The sequence below is a fragment of the Equus caballus genome, chromosome 1 (assembly GCF_041296265.1).
Source record: "Equus caballus isolate H_3958 breed thoroughbred chromosome 1, TB-T2T, whole genome shotgun sequence".
NCBI classification, from domain to species: domain Eukaryota; kingdom Metazoa; phylum Chordata; class Mammalia; order Perissodactyla; family Equidae; genus Equus; species Equus caballus.
The window spans coordinates 148,612,741-148,630,873 of NC_091684.1; the positions used below are offsets into that span (position 1 = coordinate 148,612,741).

At 37.3% G+C, this 18,133-nt stretch overlaps 1 protein-coding gene across 2 annotated transcripts in view; it reads left to right on the forward strand.

Moving 5' to 3' along the window:
- Positions 1-18,133, forward strand: part of DNAAF4 (dynein axonemal assembly factor 4) — a 66,519-nt gene that overhangs the window by 13,702 nt on the left and 34,684 nt on the right. For both annotated transcript variants that reach the window (XM_014734035.3, XM_014734036.3), the window contains exon 4: positions 12,285-12,516. In XM_014734035.3, coding sequence (XP_014589521.1) covers positions 12,285-12,516 — 232 coding nt within the window. The remainder of the gene's footprint in view (positions 1-12,284; positions 12,517-18,133) is intronic.

Sequence of the window (18,133 nt, forward strand, 5' to 3'; positions counted from 1 at the left end):
TTTAAATTTTTTTGTGTGTGTGTGTGAGAAAGATTGGCCCTGAGCTAACATCTGTTGCCAATCTTCCTCTTTTATTTTTTTTCTCCCCAAAGCCCCAATACATAGCTGTATATCCTAGTTGCAAGTCCTTCTAATTCTTTATGGGATGCTACTACAGCATGGCTTGATGAGCAGTGCATAGGTCCATGACCAGGATCTGAACTGGCAAACCCTGCACCACCAAAGCAGGGAGTGCACAAACTTAACCACTGTGCAACTGGGCTGGTCCCTCAAGATATTTTTTGATTTCTCTTTTGATTTCTTGTCTCACCTATTGGTTGCTCAGGAGCATGTTATTTAGTATCCGCATACTTGTGAATTTTCCAGTTTTCTTCCTTATTGAGTTCTAGTTTCATACTGTTGTGGTCAGAAAAGATGCTTGATATGATTTCAGTATTTCTATTTTTTTTTTTGTGAGGAAGATTTGCCCATAGCTAACATCCATTGCCAATTCTCCTCTTTATTTTGCTTGAAGAAGATTAGCCCTGAGCTAACATCCCTATCAATCTTCTTCTGCTTTGTTTATGGGATGCCTCCACAGCATGGCTGATGAGTGGAGTAGTTCTGCACCTGGGATCCAAACCCACGAATCCGGGCCACCAAAGCGGAGTGCATGGAACGTTATAACCACTCAGCCATGGGGCTGGCCCCTGATTTCAGTATTCTTAAATTTATCAGGACTTGTTTTGTGGCCTGACGTATGATCTGTCTTGAAGCAAATACTCTTTGGACCACCTTGTTCACTTTCTTTGTCCCTGTTTTTTAATTACCTAGCCATTGAGTATTAGGATGCTGGTTATTTTTATATGTTTTCCTTATAAGTTTTTATCTTTATATACCTTAAAAGATGTTTTCTTATCTAAAGATAATATCTGTGTCTGGCCCAGTGGCATAGTAGTTAAGTTTGTGCCCTCTGCTTCGGTGGCCTAGGGTTCTTAATTTCACATCCACATACAAAATAGAGGAAGATTGGCACAGATGTTAGCTCAGCAACAATCTTCCTCAAGCAAAAAGAGGAAGATTGGCAACAGATGTTAGCTCAGGGCGAATCCTCCTCAGCAAAAAAAATAAATAAGTAAGAGTTGGCCTGAGGGTCAGGCATCTAATTTAGCGCATGTATCTAGGAATCTGCTGGGACACTCTCCGGGTATGGAGACTGGCAAGTGCCATCTTTACACTCTCCCTTTGCCATGCTCCAGAGCTCGAGTGTCTCCTGGAGGAGAGCTTTTGCATCTGTCTGGTGCCTGGATTTTTGTGGCTACTGCCTAGGGGACACCTTTCGATCACCTGGCTCTGGAGGCCAGGCAGGTTTGTGTTCCCGGTCCCATGAGACTGTAATAATCAGCATCACCTAGAAAGAAGCTTATACTCCTGTCTGATGCCCTGATTTTTCCAACTGCTGCCAGGGGACACCTCTGCATTGCCTGGCTCTGGCAGCCAGTGGGACTTATGCTCATGGGCCCCACAGGACTATAACAAATGGAGAAAGAGTTTTTAAACAGCCACCTCCCCCAGAGGACAGCAAGAGACAACAGGCTGAGGAACTTGCTATTTCAGTGAAGGAGACCTATTAATCTGATCATCTTGACTGCAGACTGAGGGGCAGGCTTCTGATTGGGCACACAATTTGGGGATGACTGTAATTCCTTCCAGAGACCTTGGAGGGCAGGCGCTATCTTTGCATTCACCCTCTGTCATGCTCCAGAGCACCAGTATCTCCTGGAGGGGAGCTTTACATGTGTCTGGTGCATTGTTTTTTCTGTCTGGTGCCCTGGTTTTTCTGTTTGCTGCCAGGGGTTCTGCCCTTGATCACCTGGCTCTGGTGGCCAGGGGGACTTTCATTCCTAGGTCTCATGGGACTGTGGCAATTGACGAGACAGTTCTTGGCAGGCTACCATCCCCAGGGCATTGCATAGACAGTGTACTGGGTCACACTTCCCAGTCTTTCTGTGAAGGAGGCCTCTTTTGTTGTCCTGGAGCTTCAACCTAGGGGGCAGGCTTCAGGTTTGGCACACATTTATTGGCCTACGGACTGCTCTCAAGGAACATAGCTGTGGACTCCATCTTGGCACTCTCCCCCTGTCCTGCTCCAACTTGCCAATGTCACCCAGAAAAGAGTGTATATACTTGTCTGGAGCCCCAATTTCTGCAATTGCCACTCAGGGGACACCTCCAGATCTCCTGGCTCTGGTGGCCACCGGGGCTTATGCTTGTGGTCCCACAGGGCTGTATATATTTGCATACTTTTAAAAGCTGATGCCTGAAGTTCTGGCTTCCAGGCAGCCTGAATCTAGGTGCTGAGATCCTCCCCTTTGGAACACTGACAGCTTTTGGCACGTCCTCAACTACTGGGAGCTATCACAAATATAATAGGCTGCTTGGACAAGCACAGAAGTTTGAGAGACAACCAGGAGCTAAGGCAAGAGTTAAATGACAAGGTTTTCATCTTCTACACAAGGCCACTCTTTCAAGACTGGGAGAGGTGGTTGTTTCATCTACTGTATAGACACTTAACCCAGAGAGTCAAGCAAAATGAAGAAACAAAGGTATATATTCCAAATGAAAGAACAAGATAAAACTTATGAAAAAACCTTAATGAAACAGAGATAAGTAATTTACCTGATAAAGAGTCAAAAGTAATGGTAATGAAGATGCTTACCGAACTGAGTAGAAAAATGAATGAACACAATGAGATGGAAAAATATGAGAAAGTACCAAATAGAAGTCACAGAGCTGAAGAATACAATAACTGAACTGAAAAATACACTAGAGGAGTTCAATAGCAGACTAGATGAAGCAGAAGAAAGAATCATTCAACTTGAAGACAAGGCAGTAGAACTCAACCAATCATAGCAGCAAAAGCAAAAAAGAATGAAAAAAAGTGAAGATAGCTTAAGGGACTATGGGACAACATCAGACAGACATAACATTTGCATCATAGGGCTCCCAGAAGGAGAAGAGGGAAAGAACATGGCAGAAATCTTATTTGAAGAAATAATGGCTGAAAATTTCCCTAACCTGAGGAAGGAAATAGACATCCAGATCCAGGAAGCCCAGAAATTTCCAAATAAGAGGAACCCAGAGACCCACACCAAGACACATTATTATTAAAATGTCAGAAGTTAAAGACAAGGATCAAAACTACACTAAGATATCACCTTACACCTGTTAGAATGGCAAAAATATCCAAAACAAAAAGTGACAAATGTTGGAGGGGTTGTGGAGAAACAGGAACCCTCATACACTGTTGGTGGGAATGCAAACTGGTGCAGCCACTATGGAAAACAGTATGGAGATTCTCAAAAAATTAAAAATAGAAATACCTTATGACCCAGCCATCCCACTACTGGGTATCTATCCAAAGAACTTGAAGTCAGCAATTCCAAAAGTCCCATGCACCCCTATGTTCATCACAGCATTATTTACAACAGCCAAGATGTGGAAGCAACCTAAGTGCCCATCAACTGATGATTGGATAAAGAAGATATGGTGTATATATGCAATGGAATACTACTCAGCCGTAAAAAAGGATAAAATCATCCCATTCACAACAACATGGATGGACCCTGAAGGTATTATGTTAAGTGAAATAAGCCAGATAGAGAAAGACAAACTCTGTATGACTCCACTCATAGGTGGAAGTTAACATTTAGACAAAGAGGACTGATTGGTGGTTAGCAGGGGAAAGGGGGGTGGGGGGAGGACACAAAGGGTGAAGTGGTACACCTACAACATGACTAACAATAATGTACAACTGAAATTTCACAAGGTTGTAAACTATCATAATCTTAATAAAAAGAAAAAAAAGTTAAAGACAAGGAGAGACTATTAAAAGCAGCAAGAGAAAAACAATGTGTTACATACAAGGTAACCTCCATAAGTCTAGTGGCAGATTTTTCAGCAGAAACTTGCAGGCCAGAAGGGAGTGGCATGATATATTCAAAGAGCTGAAAGGAAGAAAACTTTCAACCAGGAATAGTTTACCCAGAAAAGTTATCACTCAGAAGTGAAGGAGAGATAAAGGGTTTTCCAGACAAGCAAAAACTAAAAATCACTGCTCAACTGGCCTTACAAGAACTGTCAAAGGGACTTCTTAAAGCTGAAGAGAAAGGGTACTGGCTAGTAACAAGAACACATATGAAAGAATAAATCTCACTGGAAATGTAAATATATAGTAAAGATGTAGTGGATTATTCACTTATAAAGCTGGCATGAAGGTTAAAACACAAAAGTAGTAAAATTAACTATGATTACAATAATTAAGGGATACACAAGATAAAAAGATGTAAAATGTGCCATTAAAAACATAAAGTGTAAGGGGGGTAGTAATAACGAGCTTTACAATGGGATCAAACTTTAGTTGTTATCAACTTAAAATAGACTGTTAGAGATATAAATTATTATATGTACTCCTCATGGTAACCACAAAGCAAAACCTATAGTAAATACATAAAAGATAAAGAGAAAGGAATATAAGCATACCACTAAAGAAAGTCATCAAACTCAAAGGAAGAAAGCAAGAGAAGAAAAAGGGAACAGAGATGAAGCAGAAAAACATCTAGAAAACAGTTAACAAAATGGCAATAAGCACATACCTATCAATAATTACTTTAAATATAAATAGACTAAATTCTTCAATCAAAAAAACATAAAGTGGCTGAATGGATAAAAAAATAAGACCCATCTATATGCTGCCTATAAGAGACTCACTTTAGATTAGACACATACAGACTGAAAGTAAAGGGATGGAAAAAGATATTTGATGCAAATGGAAACCAAAAGAAAGTTAGAGTAGCTATACTTGTATCAGACAAAATATACTTTAAAACAAAGACTGTAAAAAGAGTTAGAGAAAGGTGTTACATGGTGATAAATGGGTCAATCCAACAAGAAGATATAACATTTGTGAATACTTATGCACCCAGCATAAGAGTGCCTGAATATATAAAGCAAATATTAACAGACTTAAAGTGAGAAATACACCGCAATATAATAATATAGGGGACTTTTTTTTTTTTTTGAGGAAGATTACTGAGCTAACTGCTGCCAATCCTCCTATTTTTGCTGAGGAAGGCTGGCCTTGAGCTAACATCCATGCCTCTCTTCCTCTACTTTATATGTGGGACGCCTACCACAGCATGGCTTGCCAAGCGGTGCCATGTCTGCACCTGGGTTCTGAACCGGCAAACCCTGGTCCGCCGAAGCGGAGTGTGCACGCTTAACTGCTGCACCACTGGGCCAGCCCAATATAGGGGACTTTAATATACCACCTGCGTCAATGGATAGATTGTCCAGACAGAACATCAATAAGGAAATGTCGACTTTAAACACCGCATTAGACCAGATGGACTTAACAGATATTTACACAACATCTCATCCAAAAGCAATAGAATACACATTGTTCTCAAGTGCACATGCAACATTTTCCAAAATCAATTTTGTTACATTTTAACTTTGGCTATAATAGATACCTATATCATTCTAAACACAATTCTCATTTCCACAGAATATAAACAAACAAATAACTAAATAATTAAATTTCAGAAGTTAATAGCTTTCCGAGAGAAATTTTAAAACACTATGTTAAACTTTAGACTGAATTAATACTTTAATTTTCTTAGTTTAAGAGAACTCATTGTTAGAATGATATGTATAGCTCCATGTGGAAGATGAAACTAATGTACTCTTACCTGGCATTTTTGCATGTTGTCTATCTACTTTTTTCATTAGAGCCCTTAACATAATAACAGTTATTTAAAATTCCATGCCTGGTAATTCTTACATTCATGTGTCTCTGAGTCTGGCTCTGATAATTGCTTTGTCTCTTTACAGTGTATTTTTTCTTGCCTTTTGGCATGTCTTGCAATTTTTTGTTGACAACAAGGCATATTATATCAGATAATAGAAACTGAGGTGATCGGGCCTTTAGCATGTAGATTTATTTTAATCTGGCTGGGATTTGGGCCATATTTAATGTTAGCTGTAGGTACGGGTACCCGAGGCTCAAATTCCTCTAGTGTCCCTTTTTTTTTTATTCCTTTTTTGATCGTGGGCTTCTGTATCTAGTGGTCCTCAGAGAGTCTTTGTCATACGACTCTTTCTTCTGTAATCCATTGCCTAGACCCCTGTTGTTGTGGTAGTAAATTGTAAGGGAGAGGAAGCATTCTCTAATCTTTCACTTAAATCTCAGTGTTTTCATGGGTCTGTATCTTGGGGCTGTGATCTTCACAAGTGTTCCTCTAGTGGTACAGCTTTTCTCCCTTGCCTCCCACTCCCTTCCCTGGCTGCAGTGTTCCCAGCCTATTTTCTTAAAGCCCTGACTGTTTACTATGATTTTTTCTCCCCTTAGATGGAAGAAGGAGGCTGGAAAGAACTGGAGGAGGAGGAATTCCCTTCCCCCAGCTGAGATAAGGGACCTTAGCTCTTTCAAGATTCTTTCCGCTGGGGAGTAGATCTTTGTTATGGAGAATGCTCTAGGTATTTCTGTATTTCACAATAATTATTCTTCCTCTCTCTCTGCCAGAGACACAAGGTTATCTTATTCAGATCTTCATCATGAAGTTTCTGGAGTTAAGGCCCACGGAAATATGGGGGCAGTCCCCAAGACTGTGGTGCCCAGGAGTTTTTCGCTCTCATGCTAGTCCACACACAACCTCCAGCATTTTGTCAAAATTACCGTTTAAATGTTGCTACCAGTTTATAGATTTGTAGCTTCTGCTATAGGCAAGCAGATCGTTGTATGTTTCTGGATACACTTATCTCTCCAGATTTCGGGGTAGCAGTTTGCCCTGCGGCTCACTCTGGGCACTCTGATGGGTCCAAGAAAACTTGTTGTTTTTCAGTTTGTCCATCTTTTTTTGTTTTAAGAATAGTGGTGACAACTTCTAAGCTTTTTATATGTCAGAACTGAAACTGGAGCTCCTTTGTTGATGTTTTTAGCTATATATATATTTTTAGGTTGGTGTAAAATTTGTTACTGGTTGCTGTACACACCTTTAACATATCACAATCTATTGCAGGTTAACACTGACTCAATTCCAAGAAAATATAGCAACTTCGCTCTAATACTACTCTATTTTCTCCCCATATTTTGGGGCTATTACTGCCATTCATATATGGGTGTATTCATATATATATATAACATATATATATGTTATAAACTCAACAATATATAATTTTACTTTGAAAAATACTGCTTTTTAAACAAAACTCAAGTTTTTAAAGAAATTGAGAAGAAAAGCAATAAAAAGTATGTATTTTTAAATTTATTCTTTAATTTTGGTAAAACACACATAATATTTACAATTTTAAACATTTTTAAGTGTACAGTTCAGTGGCATTAAGTACATTCTCATTGTTGAGCAACCATCACCACTATCCGTCTCCAGAATTGTTTTCATCTGCCCAAACTGAAAGTCTGTACCCATTAAACAATAACTCCTCATTCTCCCTTTCCGTCAGCCCCTGGCAACCACCATTTGACTTTCTGTTTCTATCAATTTGACTCCTCTAGGTATCTCACGTAGATGGATTCATACCATACTTGTCCTTTTGTGCCTGGCTTGTTTCACTCAGCCTCATGTCTTCAAGATTCGTGCATGTTTTTAGCATGTGTTTGAATTTTCTTCCTTTTTAAGGCTGAATAATGCTCTATTATGTATGTACTGCATTTTGTTTATCCATTGGTATTGTCTTTTATACCTACCTACATATGTCCCATTTCCCATACTTTTCATTCCGTCTTACAGATCTGAGTTAGTGTCTCATGCCAAGTCCTTTCAGCCTGAAGAACTTCCTTATATATCTTATAGGGCAGGTCTGATAGCAACAGATTCTCTCGGTTTTCATTTAGCTGGAGTGTGTTTATTTCATCTTCATTTATGAAAAATGGTTTTGCTGGCTATAGAATTCGTGGGTTGTAGTTTTTTCTGTTGGTGCTTTGAGCATGTCATTGCACCGCCTTCTGTCCTGCATTGTTCCCATGAGGAATTAGCCGTCAAGTGTGTTGATGTTCCCCTGTACATGATGATTCCTTTTGTTCTTGCTGCTTTGAAGATTTTCCTCTTTGTGTTTGGCTTTTGTGTTAACTCAGCAGTTTGACTAAGTTGTACTAGGTGTCTCTCTTTGTGTTTATTTTACTTTGGGTTGAACTTTTCTGAGCTATAGATTATTTTCATCAAATTTGAGAAGTTTTTACCAATTATTTCTTGAAGTATTTTTGGTTGGAAACTAGACATTTTAGTTAATAGATTATAGCAGTTCTGGTTTCTGTTTTGTTTGTTTATTGAGGGTTGTTTATGTTTTAATAACTTGCCTGGACTTTAATTGTAGAATCAGTGTAGTCTCTCTGGTGGTACACAGCCGCTGATGTCTCTGCTAGGTTTTTAAACTCTTAGTGTTTAGACTGGCTTCCTCAAAGATCTTCCCTGTGTCTGCGTAGCGTAATTGTTTGCTGTGGGTTTGGGCAGACTTCGTAAATACCTTGAGCCTGAAAGGCTTCCACCCTTTGCTGATTGGTCCGTGTGTGGGTTTGAGAACACATTCAAAGTTGGAGCTAATTGTCAAGCCTCTCTTGGCTTGTTTTATGCCAAGCTTCCTCAGGCATCCCTAAGATATGCATAGCTTTCTGTTTAGCCAGGGTTGTTTGGTGAGCTTATCACAGACTTCTATGGCTCTCTCCTTTATGATCTTTGTTAATTTTCTGACTAGCTGGGCACTTACCCTAACCAGGACCTCAACCTCAGATCTCAACTGCAAATTTTCTCCCTTCATTTCCACCCAAGTTGACCGCTTTCATCCACCGAAGCCACGGGTTTTTGCTGCCCAACCCTGAAATGAGTCCACCTTTTGTTGCTAGCAAAGCTGCTGAGTTCTTTTTGCTAATTTCATGTCGGTGAAAATGCCAGTGTTGTCATTCTAGCTGGAAATTGGTCGTTGGGAGTAACCTCAGGCAGAAGGGCAGGCACTTCCACTGTTCTTACCTATAACATTAGCAGTTTTTCTAGAATAAACACTTCTCAATTTGCAGGCTGTCTTTGGTTAATTTCCACTGCTCTGAAAACGGTTATTTTTGATAAATTTGTCTAGTTTTATATTTGATATTTGTGGACGGGAATTGCCAACCCCCTCGTGCCTCCATAAAACCTGCACATTTTCTTTTGTGGATGAATTTTACATTTACTTATCAAGCTTCCTAAGAAGTTCTCTTGGTATTTTGATTAGATTTACCTTGACTTTACAAGTTAATTTGCAGAATATTGACATATTTACAATATTGAGATTTTCTTCTAGAGAGATGACATTTATCTCCATTTATTCAGACTTACTTTACATCCTTCAGCAAAATTATTCGGTATACATGTAGGACTTGCTTATATTTTGTTAAGCTTATTCTTAGCATTTTAAAAGTTTTTCTGGCAATTACTAATGAAATGATATTTTCCGTTGTATTTTATAATCATTTATTGCCAGTTCATAGGAAAGTTAGTTTGTTTTTATGAGTTTGTATAAGTCGATCTTGTATGTGACTGCCTTGCTAAACTTACTTTTTCATTCTAAAGGTTTGTCAGTTTATTATTTTGGTTCTTTTAGGTAGTCTATCATATTACTTGCAAATAATGACAGTTCAGCTCCTTATAATCTATATTTATATTTATTTTTTAAATTTAATTTAAAATTCTATTTTATAGGTATGCCCTCGGAAAATAGCAGAACAGTAGGCATACTTTGGCTTTAGTGACTTTGCTAGAAATATTTCTGATGCTTCACCTTGAAGTTTGATATTGTATAGGTCCTTTTGTCAAGCTAAAATTTTTCTTTTATTCCTAGTATCAACTCGTGTTTTGGCATGTACTGAGATATATTGTTTTTCTCTCTTGGTTTCCTAATATCATAAATAAGAAACACTCTGTTTGATCAAGATGTATTATAATTTTAATATTTTCCTTGATTTAATTTCCTAATTAATTTTATTTATGATTTTTGCATGTAATATTCGTAAGTGAGATTGGCTTATAAAGAACAATAACTTGATAAACTAGGCATTCATTCCAAATTGAAAGAAATATAGATTTCCCCTTCTTCAGGAATTTGGTTTAGGAGCTGCTCTTTATTTTCCTATTATTTACGTTTGCTGTATGTTTTACACTAATATCCCATACTACATGGCATCCTTTTTTGAGCAGTACAAGGCACTTAAAATCCATTCCTTCATGTGTGATGAAGATTTTTTTTTAACCTGTGAGCTTTTCTGTTACTACACAGGTCCTCCTTTAAGTGATGTGTTCCCCATATTACTCTTTTTTTTTTTAATAAAACACTTTCAAGTATTGTTTAACAGTTGTCTGTCTCTATTTCTCTTTGCTATATATAGTCTCTCTTTATCATAAGCTTCATAGTGTTTCCTTCTTCATGTTTTTCTCTTCCTTCTAGTTCCTTCTGTCACCTGCTCTGTGAAGACTTTCTTAGTACTTCCTCTTCCTCATTACCTCTGAAGGGTTAGACTATTTTTGTGTCTCTAATATAGCTTATTATAAATTAAACTATATATATATATAGTTCTCTTAAGTACATCTTGGCTATAATACCAGAACTTTCCTGTTACTTTTGGTTATAAGGACAGTCTCATTTTTGGTAATTAAGACTTAGTCTTATATATTTTTAAAATCTTTCCAAAATTCACACTACTTGCAAGGATTATGAGGGGTGAGGGCGTTCTGACTCTATGCACTTTTCCCTTCTTCCATGTTTTGGGGCAGAGAGGAAAGAGAAGAAAAAAGGCAAACATATTATTAAACTGAGTGAAGTTGTCATCTTCTCCTTTTAGGTTGTGGCTTCCTCTCCTAACATTGAGTGTTCATCATGCCCTGTTGTCAGGCATTTAAATGGTGCTTCATTGCCATGTGCAGATTCTTCCTGGCCTAACATGTTGGCAACTCACTGGCAGCTCTCTGAACTTAGAACACATAGTAATTAGCATCTTTTGTGCCTAGTTTAGGCCTTAGCTGCTATTCTGGGACTACAGATAACTGCTGTTCAGTAACCTGTGAAATTTATTTTAAAGTCATTGTTTCACAGTTCAAAAGGAAAATAAACAATCAGTCTTCCGGAAGAGGGTATTAAATCATGCAGATATTATAGAGCACCTCTTCACTGCACAGTTTTCATACCTAAAATCTTAACTCTGTATTCTAAAATTCAGCCTCTAAGAAACTTTGTCCCAGCACATCCTTCTAGAGCTGTGCCAGATAGACTGTTTAAATATACGCTAATTTAAATTTACATTAATGAAACAAATAAAAATAAAAATTCCGTTCCTCAGTCACGCTAGCCACAGTTTAAGTGCTTAATTAGTCACGTGTGGCTAGTAGCTACTGTGTTGGATAGCGCAGAACATGACCATCATCGAAAGAAGTTCAGTTAGACACTGCTGCTCTAGAGGGTAGAGATGAGAAATTTTTGTTACCATAGGAAAGTCAGATACCTAGAGTCAATCATATATACCAACCAGTTACTCTATTTCATGGGATTTTTTTTCTGTCCCATTTGAGGGAAATTTGTGAAAGGGAGAAAAGTTGGCCCGCTCCTGAGCAATATACTGCTTTCAGATTCATCTGACATTTAGCTTTTCATGTGGAAGTTTCAAATAACTGCTATTGCAAACATAGTTGGCAGCAGGATTCGAAGTTCAAACATTTCCACCCACCAGAGACAAACTCCCTAATTCATTCTTCCCATTTCACTTCTTACTGTTCCTTTAGGAAGATTGGCACAACTTCAGTCCTAAGACGAGGTGAGACTGGCATAAGTGGAAAGGTGAATGTTTGTATATATGTGTTTGTGGGTGGGTGTATAGATTTTGGGAGAAGTGCCTTCACTTTTAGCATGATAAATTCTTCTTTTTTTTTTTTTTTTTACCAAGCCCTTAGATATCAATATCATCTAATTGAATGCCTGCCCACATTTTACGTATGAGTAAACTGAGGCTAGAGAAAGTGATTGCCCGAGATTGTATCAATAGTTAATGGTAAATGTGGAACTAAAAGCTGTGTTCCATGACTCCCAAATCCTTGGACATTCTGCTAGATCGTTTACCATTCCCATTTTAGTTCTTTTATTCACTACTAACTGTTGCTGCAGATACAGTGACGAGAGTTTAGAGGTAAAAATAATTATTACAATGAATTTCTTTTTAAAAAATGTTGCTTTATATGTTTTAAAGGATTTGGTAATTGTAATTTTTACAGATTGAAGAAGAAGAGAGGAAAAAAATAGAACATATGAAAGAAAATGAACGGATAAAAGCAACTAAAGAATTGGAAGCCTGGAAAGAACATCAAAGAAAAGCTGAACAACCAAAAGGAATTCAGAGAGAAGAGAAATTACATCAGCAAGAAAAACAAATTGAAGAAGAGAAAAAAAAAATAAAACATAAAAGTCTTACTAGGAATTCAGCATCTAGAAATCTTGCCACAAAAGGTACAATGATTACTTTAATATTTTCTGGGAAAGTGAGTCCTACTGGTGAAGTACATATGCCACTATTATTGTGTGTGTGTGAAGTGTGAATCTGTTTACAATATTAGGTCATTATTTTGGTATATTGAGAATAAGTACTACAGTACAAAGACTAACGTGAAAGACTTATTTATTCTTCTAGGAAGTAGTGAAGTTTTCATAGTAAAATGAGCAAGGATTGAGTGTTGTTTTCCTTGTATGCTCCCTTTTGGAATTTATGTAGGTGTCATTAAATATGTGTGTAACTCAGGTCCAAAAAGCTTTGGAGTGGACTAGCCATGCCAGGAGCATTCATTTATTTCTGTAGAGAGAAGAAACTAGGAATTTCATTAGAAGACTTCCTCACATCGCTCAAGAAAATGAGTACCATGAAGCAAACTTAAGCAACAAACGCTCTTCGGGCCTTTGATCTTGATGTGTTCAAAAATAGGTAAAAAAAACCTATTTCTTTACTGAAAGCTAAGAGTTTGATGTTATCTGACTTTAGAATGTTGAACTTTGTTTTGAGTATATTCAGTATGGTTAGTAAATGGAACATTTTGTAGTAAAATTACTTATGTAATAATAATAATTAATATTTATGGGGCAATGCCAGGTGATTTTATTGGTTCTATCACTCAGTCCTTACACCACCACTTTGGGATAAGTGCTGCTGGTCTTATTTTAGAGGAAATACGTGTTCAGAAATGATAAAGAACTACCCAAAAAGTAAACCTGTGGGATTTGATCCCAGATCTGCCTGCATCTGAAACCTATGTTCTTTCCACTAGGCTATATGTGTTTACTACTTTAATAATGAGGTCTGGCTTGTTGAAAAGTCATTTAGAGTGAATATTAAGTAGTCATTATTAAATTATATATTTTATTGTGGTTTAATATTGACTTACAAGTTAACTGCCATACTACCTCCTTCTTTAATGCCATTTCCATAAAATATTGATACCAACTAGCGTATGTGAAAATATTTCCTTCTAAATTTCAAATACTGCTAAACAAATTAGATGTTTTCAAATATTGTTGGAACCCCTACCCTTTTGTAGATAGGAAGTATCCTGAAGATGTTAAAACAAAAATAATTCATCCACGGATATAAGGGAAATAAAACATGGTGGCGGGAAAAAAATGTGTAAATTATGGTTTTTGTATTTTTACCTCAGAAGCCCTTTTTTCCTTATTTCATTAGTGTCATTACAGATGGCTTATAAGTTTGGTTCCTTTCTTTCATCTTGTCCATCCATTTAACAAATATTTGTTTACTCAGTGTCTACTCTGTACTAGGAGTTATGGAATATACAAATATGACTTAAGTTGTGGACAGTGCCCTCAAGGAACTTAAAAATGTTGTAGACACAAATGTCTTCAATAAGCTGAGATTTATAAATAACTGCTTTAAAAAATTCACATATCTTTCATTGGTCAGTAAAGTTAGACCTGTTGAAGAGGAAAACTTGTTTGCTCCTACAAAACATTTATTCTAATACTACTATTTTAGTGTCATTATTAACTAAAAATGCTCATTTGGTAACATTTTTAACAATAGAAAGAATGTTGTCTTGTTTGTCCCAGACACATTCTTTAGACAAGCCACTTTTGTATACAGAACACGACTGATGTGGCAGGTGCTGCAGATTGCCTACTCATTATATACTCTCCCTTTCTTTTCTTTTTTTTTTTTTTTGAGGAAGATTGACCCTGAGCTAACATCTGTTGCCAATCTTCCTCTTTTTGCCTCAGGAAGATTGTCGCCAAGCTAACATCTGTGCCCATCTTCCTCTGTTTTTTATGTGGGATGCTGCCATAGCATGGCTTGATGAGTGGTGTTAGGTCCACTCCTGGAATCCGAACCTATGAACCCCAGGCTGCTGAAGTGGAGGGTGCAACCTTAACCACTATGCCGCCAGGCTGGCCCCTCTCTCCTTCTTTTTTTACCAGCAGAATCATGAATTCAGAGGTGGGGGACAGAAGAAATGTGTCCAGCTAAAAAAAAAAATGCCTCTTGGAAATTTGAGTATTGGTTGGATATTTGAAGAAATTAAGGAATAATTACACTTTTTTCTTTGGGTGTCATAATGGTATTGTAGTTAAGTTTAAAAAGTCCTCATCTTGTAGAGATGCCTACTGAAATATTTATGGATGAAAAAATGTGATGTCTGAGATTTGCTTCAAAATAATATGGTATGTGAAAGTGGATAAAGGTAAAGATGAAATGATATTGGCCATGAGTTGATGATTGAAGTCAGGTCATGAATGCATGATGGTTAATTACTCTATTCCTTTTAATTTTGTATATCTTTGAAATTTTTTATTATGAAATGAAAAAAATAAGGATCAAAGTACATTGAGTCATTTTTATAAACAAAGTAATTTTAAATTATTAAAAAAAAAGAAAAAACTCACTAAGACTCTCTTATAGCTAGATGTAGCCAAGTGACAGGGTTCTGGCTGATGAAATGCAGGAAGTAATCTGCTAAGGATTTATGGAAACGTGTTACTTCTCTAAGATAGGTGTCCCCACTCTTTTCTGCTTGCTCCTCCTTTCCTTTCCCTACGTTAGGTAAAGATCTGTGCCAGGAAGTGCATTAGCTGTCTTGAGATCATGAAGAGGTAAGCCATATACTAGGAATGATAGAACAGGGAAGAAGAAGGAGCTTGGGACATTAATGACATTGGAAAGCTGATAAATCCGTGCTGAACTACCTTCCTTGAAGCTTCTTAAGTGAGAAAAATAAACCCATGTTTTGTTAAGCCACTGTAGTCATGTTTTCTGTTGACGCAGTCTAGAGAATTTGTAACTGATGGAAATGTAGTGGATTGCAAGGTTGGTTTAACATTTGAAAATCATTCAATGTAATTAACCATATTAAGACAATAAAGGAAAAAGCATATGGTCATTTCAATATTGCAGAAAGGCATTTGACACAATGCAGCACCCATTTATGATAAAAATTAGCAAATTAGGAATAGAAAGAAACGTTTTCTATAAAACAAAAACCAAAAGAACACCTATGGCAAACATCATATTTACTGGTGAATTAATGAATGCTTTGCCCCTTAGATCCAAGAGCAAGGCATTCATGTCCACTTTCACTACTTCTATTCAACATTATACTGGAAGTCCTAACCATTGCATTAAGACAAGAAGAAGAAATAAAAGGCATAAAGATTAGACAGGAAGAAGTTAAACTCTCTATTTTTAAAGGATGTGATTGTCTGTATAAATTCCTAAGGAATCTGCAGAATAACTACTAGAGCTAATAAGTGGATTTAGCAAAGTCTCAGGGTGTAGATTGCAAAAGTCACTTATAATTTTATTTACCAATAGCAAACAATTGGAAAATTAAATTTGAATCCATTTATAATAGTACTAAAAATATTTAGGAATAAATTTAACAAAAGAAGTGCAAGATCTCATCACTGAAAACTGTAGCACAATTACTGAGAGAGATTTAAAAAGGCCTGGGGGCCAGCCTGGTGGCACAGCGGTTGTGTGCATCTTCTGCTTCAGTGGCCCGGGGTTCGCCGGTTCGGATCCTGGGTGCGGACATGGCACCACTTGGCGAGCCATGGTGTAGTAGGCGTCCCACATATAAAGTAGAGGAGGATGGGCATGGATGTTAGCTGGGGGCCAGTCTTCCTCAGCAAAAAGAGGAGGATTGGCAGCAGGTGTTAGCTCAGGGCTAATCTTCCTCAAAAAAGAAGGCCTAAACAAATGGAGAGATATAACGTGTTCATGAACTGCAAAACTCAGTGTTGTTAAGATGTCAGTTCTCCTTAAATTGATCTATAGATTTAGTGCATTTTCAATAGAAATACCAATAAGCTTTTTGTAGAAATTGATAAGTTGATTCTAAGATTTATAAGAGAATGCAAATGACCTAGAATAGCCAAAGAAATTTTTAAAAATAAGGACAAAGATGCAGGACTTATACCACCTCATTTGAAGACTTACCATCAAGCTACAGTAATCAAGAGAGGGTGGAATTGGCAAAAGGGTGAGTGTAAAGTTCAGAAGAACTGAGTACAGAGACCAGAAACAGATTCACACATGTATGGTCCAATGATTTTTGTCAAGGATAACAATGCAATTCAATGGGGAAGGGCAAGTCTGGAACAACTAGATAGCTTTATGGAAACAAATGAAGTTGATTCTTGCCTCACTGTGTATGTAATACGTACAGTAGTCCCTCAGTATCTGCAGGGTATTGGTTCCAGGACCCCCTGTGGATACCAAAATCTGTGGATGCACAAGTCCTTTACATAAAATGGTATAGTATTTGCACATAACCTACACACATCCTCCTGTATATTTTAAATCATCTCTGGATTATTTATAATACCTAATACAATGTAAATACTATGTAAGTAGTTGTTATGCTGTATTGTTTAGGGGATAATGACAAGAAAAAAAGAGTCTGTACATGGTCAGTACAGTCCCAACCATTGTAGGCCTTTTGATCTGTGGTTGGTTGAATCTGCAACTGCTAAACCCACAGATACAGAAGGCCAACTGTATATAAGAAGACAAGGAACCCAGTAAACAGACAAAAGATTTGATTGGACTTTTCACAAAAGAAGACATATGAATGGGCAATATGCACATAAAATGATGTTCAACATCATTCGACTGAAGGGAAATGCAAATTAAAACTGCAGTGAGATAGAGTACACAGTATGCATCCACTAAAATGACTAATATTAAAAATTAAGGAGTCCATCAACACAAAGGTTGTTGAGAATGTTCTGCAACTGGAATTCTTGTATACTGATGGTAGGAATGTAAAGTGATACAAGCACTGTGGAAGAGTGTTTGGCGGTTTCCTTAAAAGTTAAGCATACACGTATCATATAACTCAGCCATTCTACTCTTAGGTATTTACACAAGAGGAATGTGTCCACCTTAAAATTTGTATTCAAATGTTTATAGCAGCTTTATTCACAGTTGTGAATAACTGGATATAATGCCCATCAACAGGTGAGTGGACAAACAAATTCTCATACATTCCTAAAATGGAATATTACTGCAATAAAAAAGGAGAGAACTACTGATACACACAACATGAATGAGTCACAAAATTACTATGCTGAATGAAAAAACCCAGACACCGAAACAGTCCATAATGCGTGAAATTCTAGAAAATGCTAACTAGTTTATAATGACTGAGAGCACATCGGTGGTTGCCTGGAACCAGGTGTAAAGGGGAGGGATGAACTTCAAGGGGCCATAGGGAATCTTAGAGGTGATAGAAATTTTCTGTCTTGATTCTGATTTCATGGATGGTACATCTGTCAGAACTCATTGAATTAGTACACTTTACAATGAGTACAGTTTATGGTATATAAATTATTTCTCGATAAAATTGAATAAAAATTAAGTTTATTGGGAGTGCTTTTAGGCAGAGAAGCATCAAAATGCGCATCATTTCCTCGAGTTCTCATTATTCCACAGAGTTATGCTTAGGGCTGGGCATAGTGAATCCATCCCCAAAGAAGGCTCTGTCTGGGGGTCCCCACCCTTGCTCTGTGGTATATATTTACAGGGAACCAGGAAAGGGGAGTCAATGAATGTCTATTTAATTAT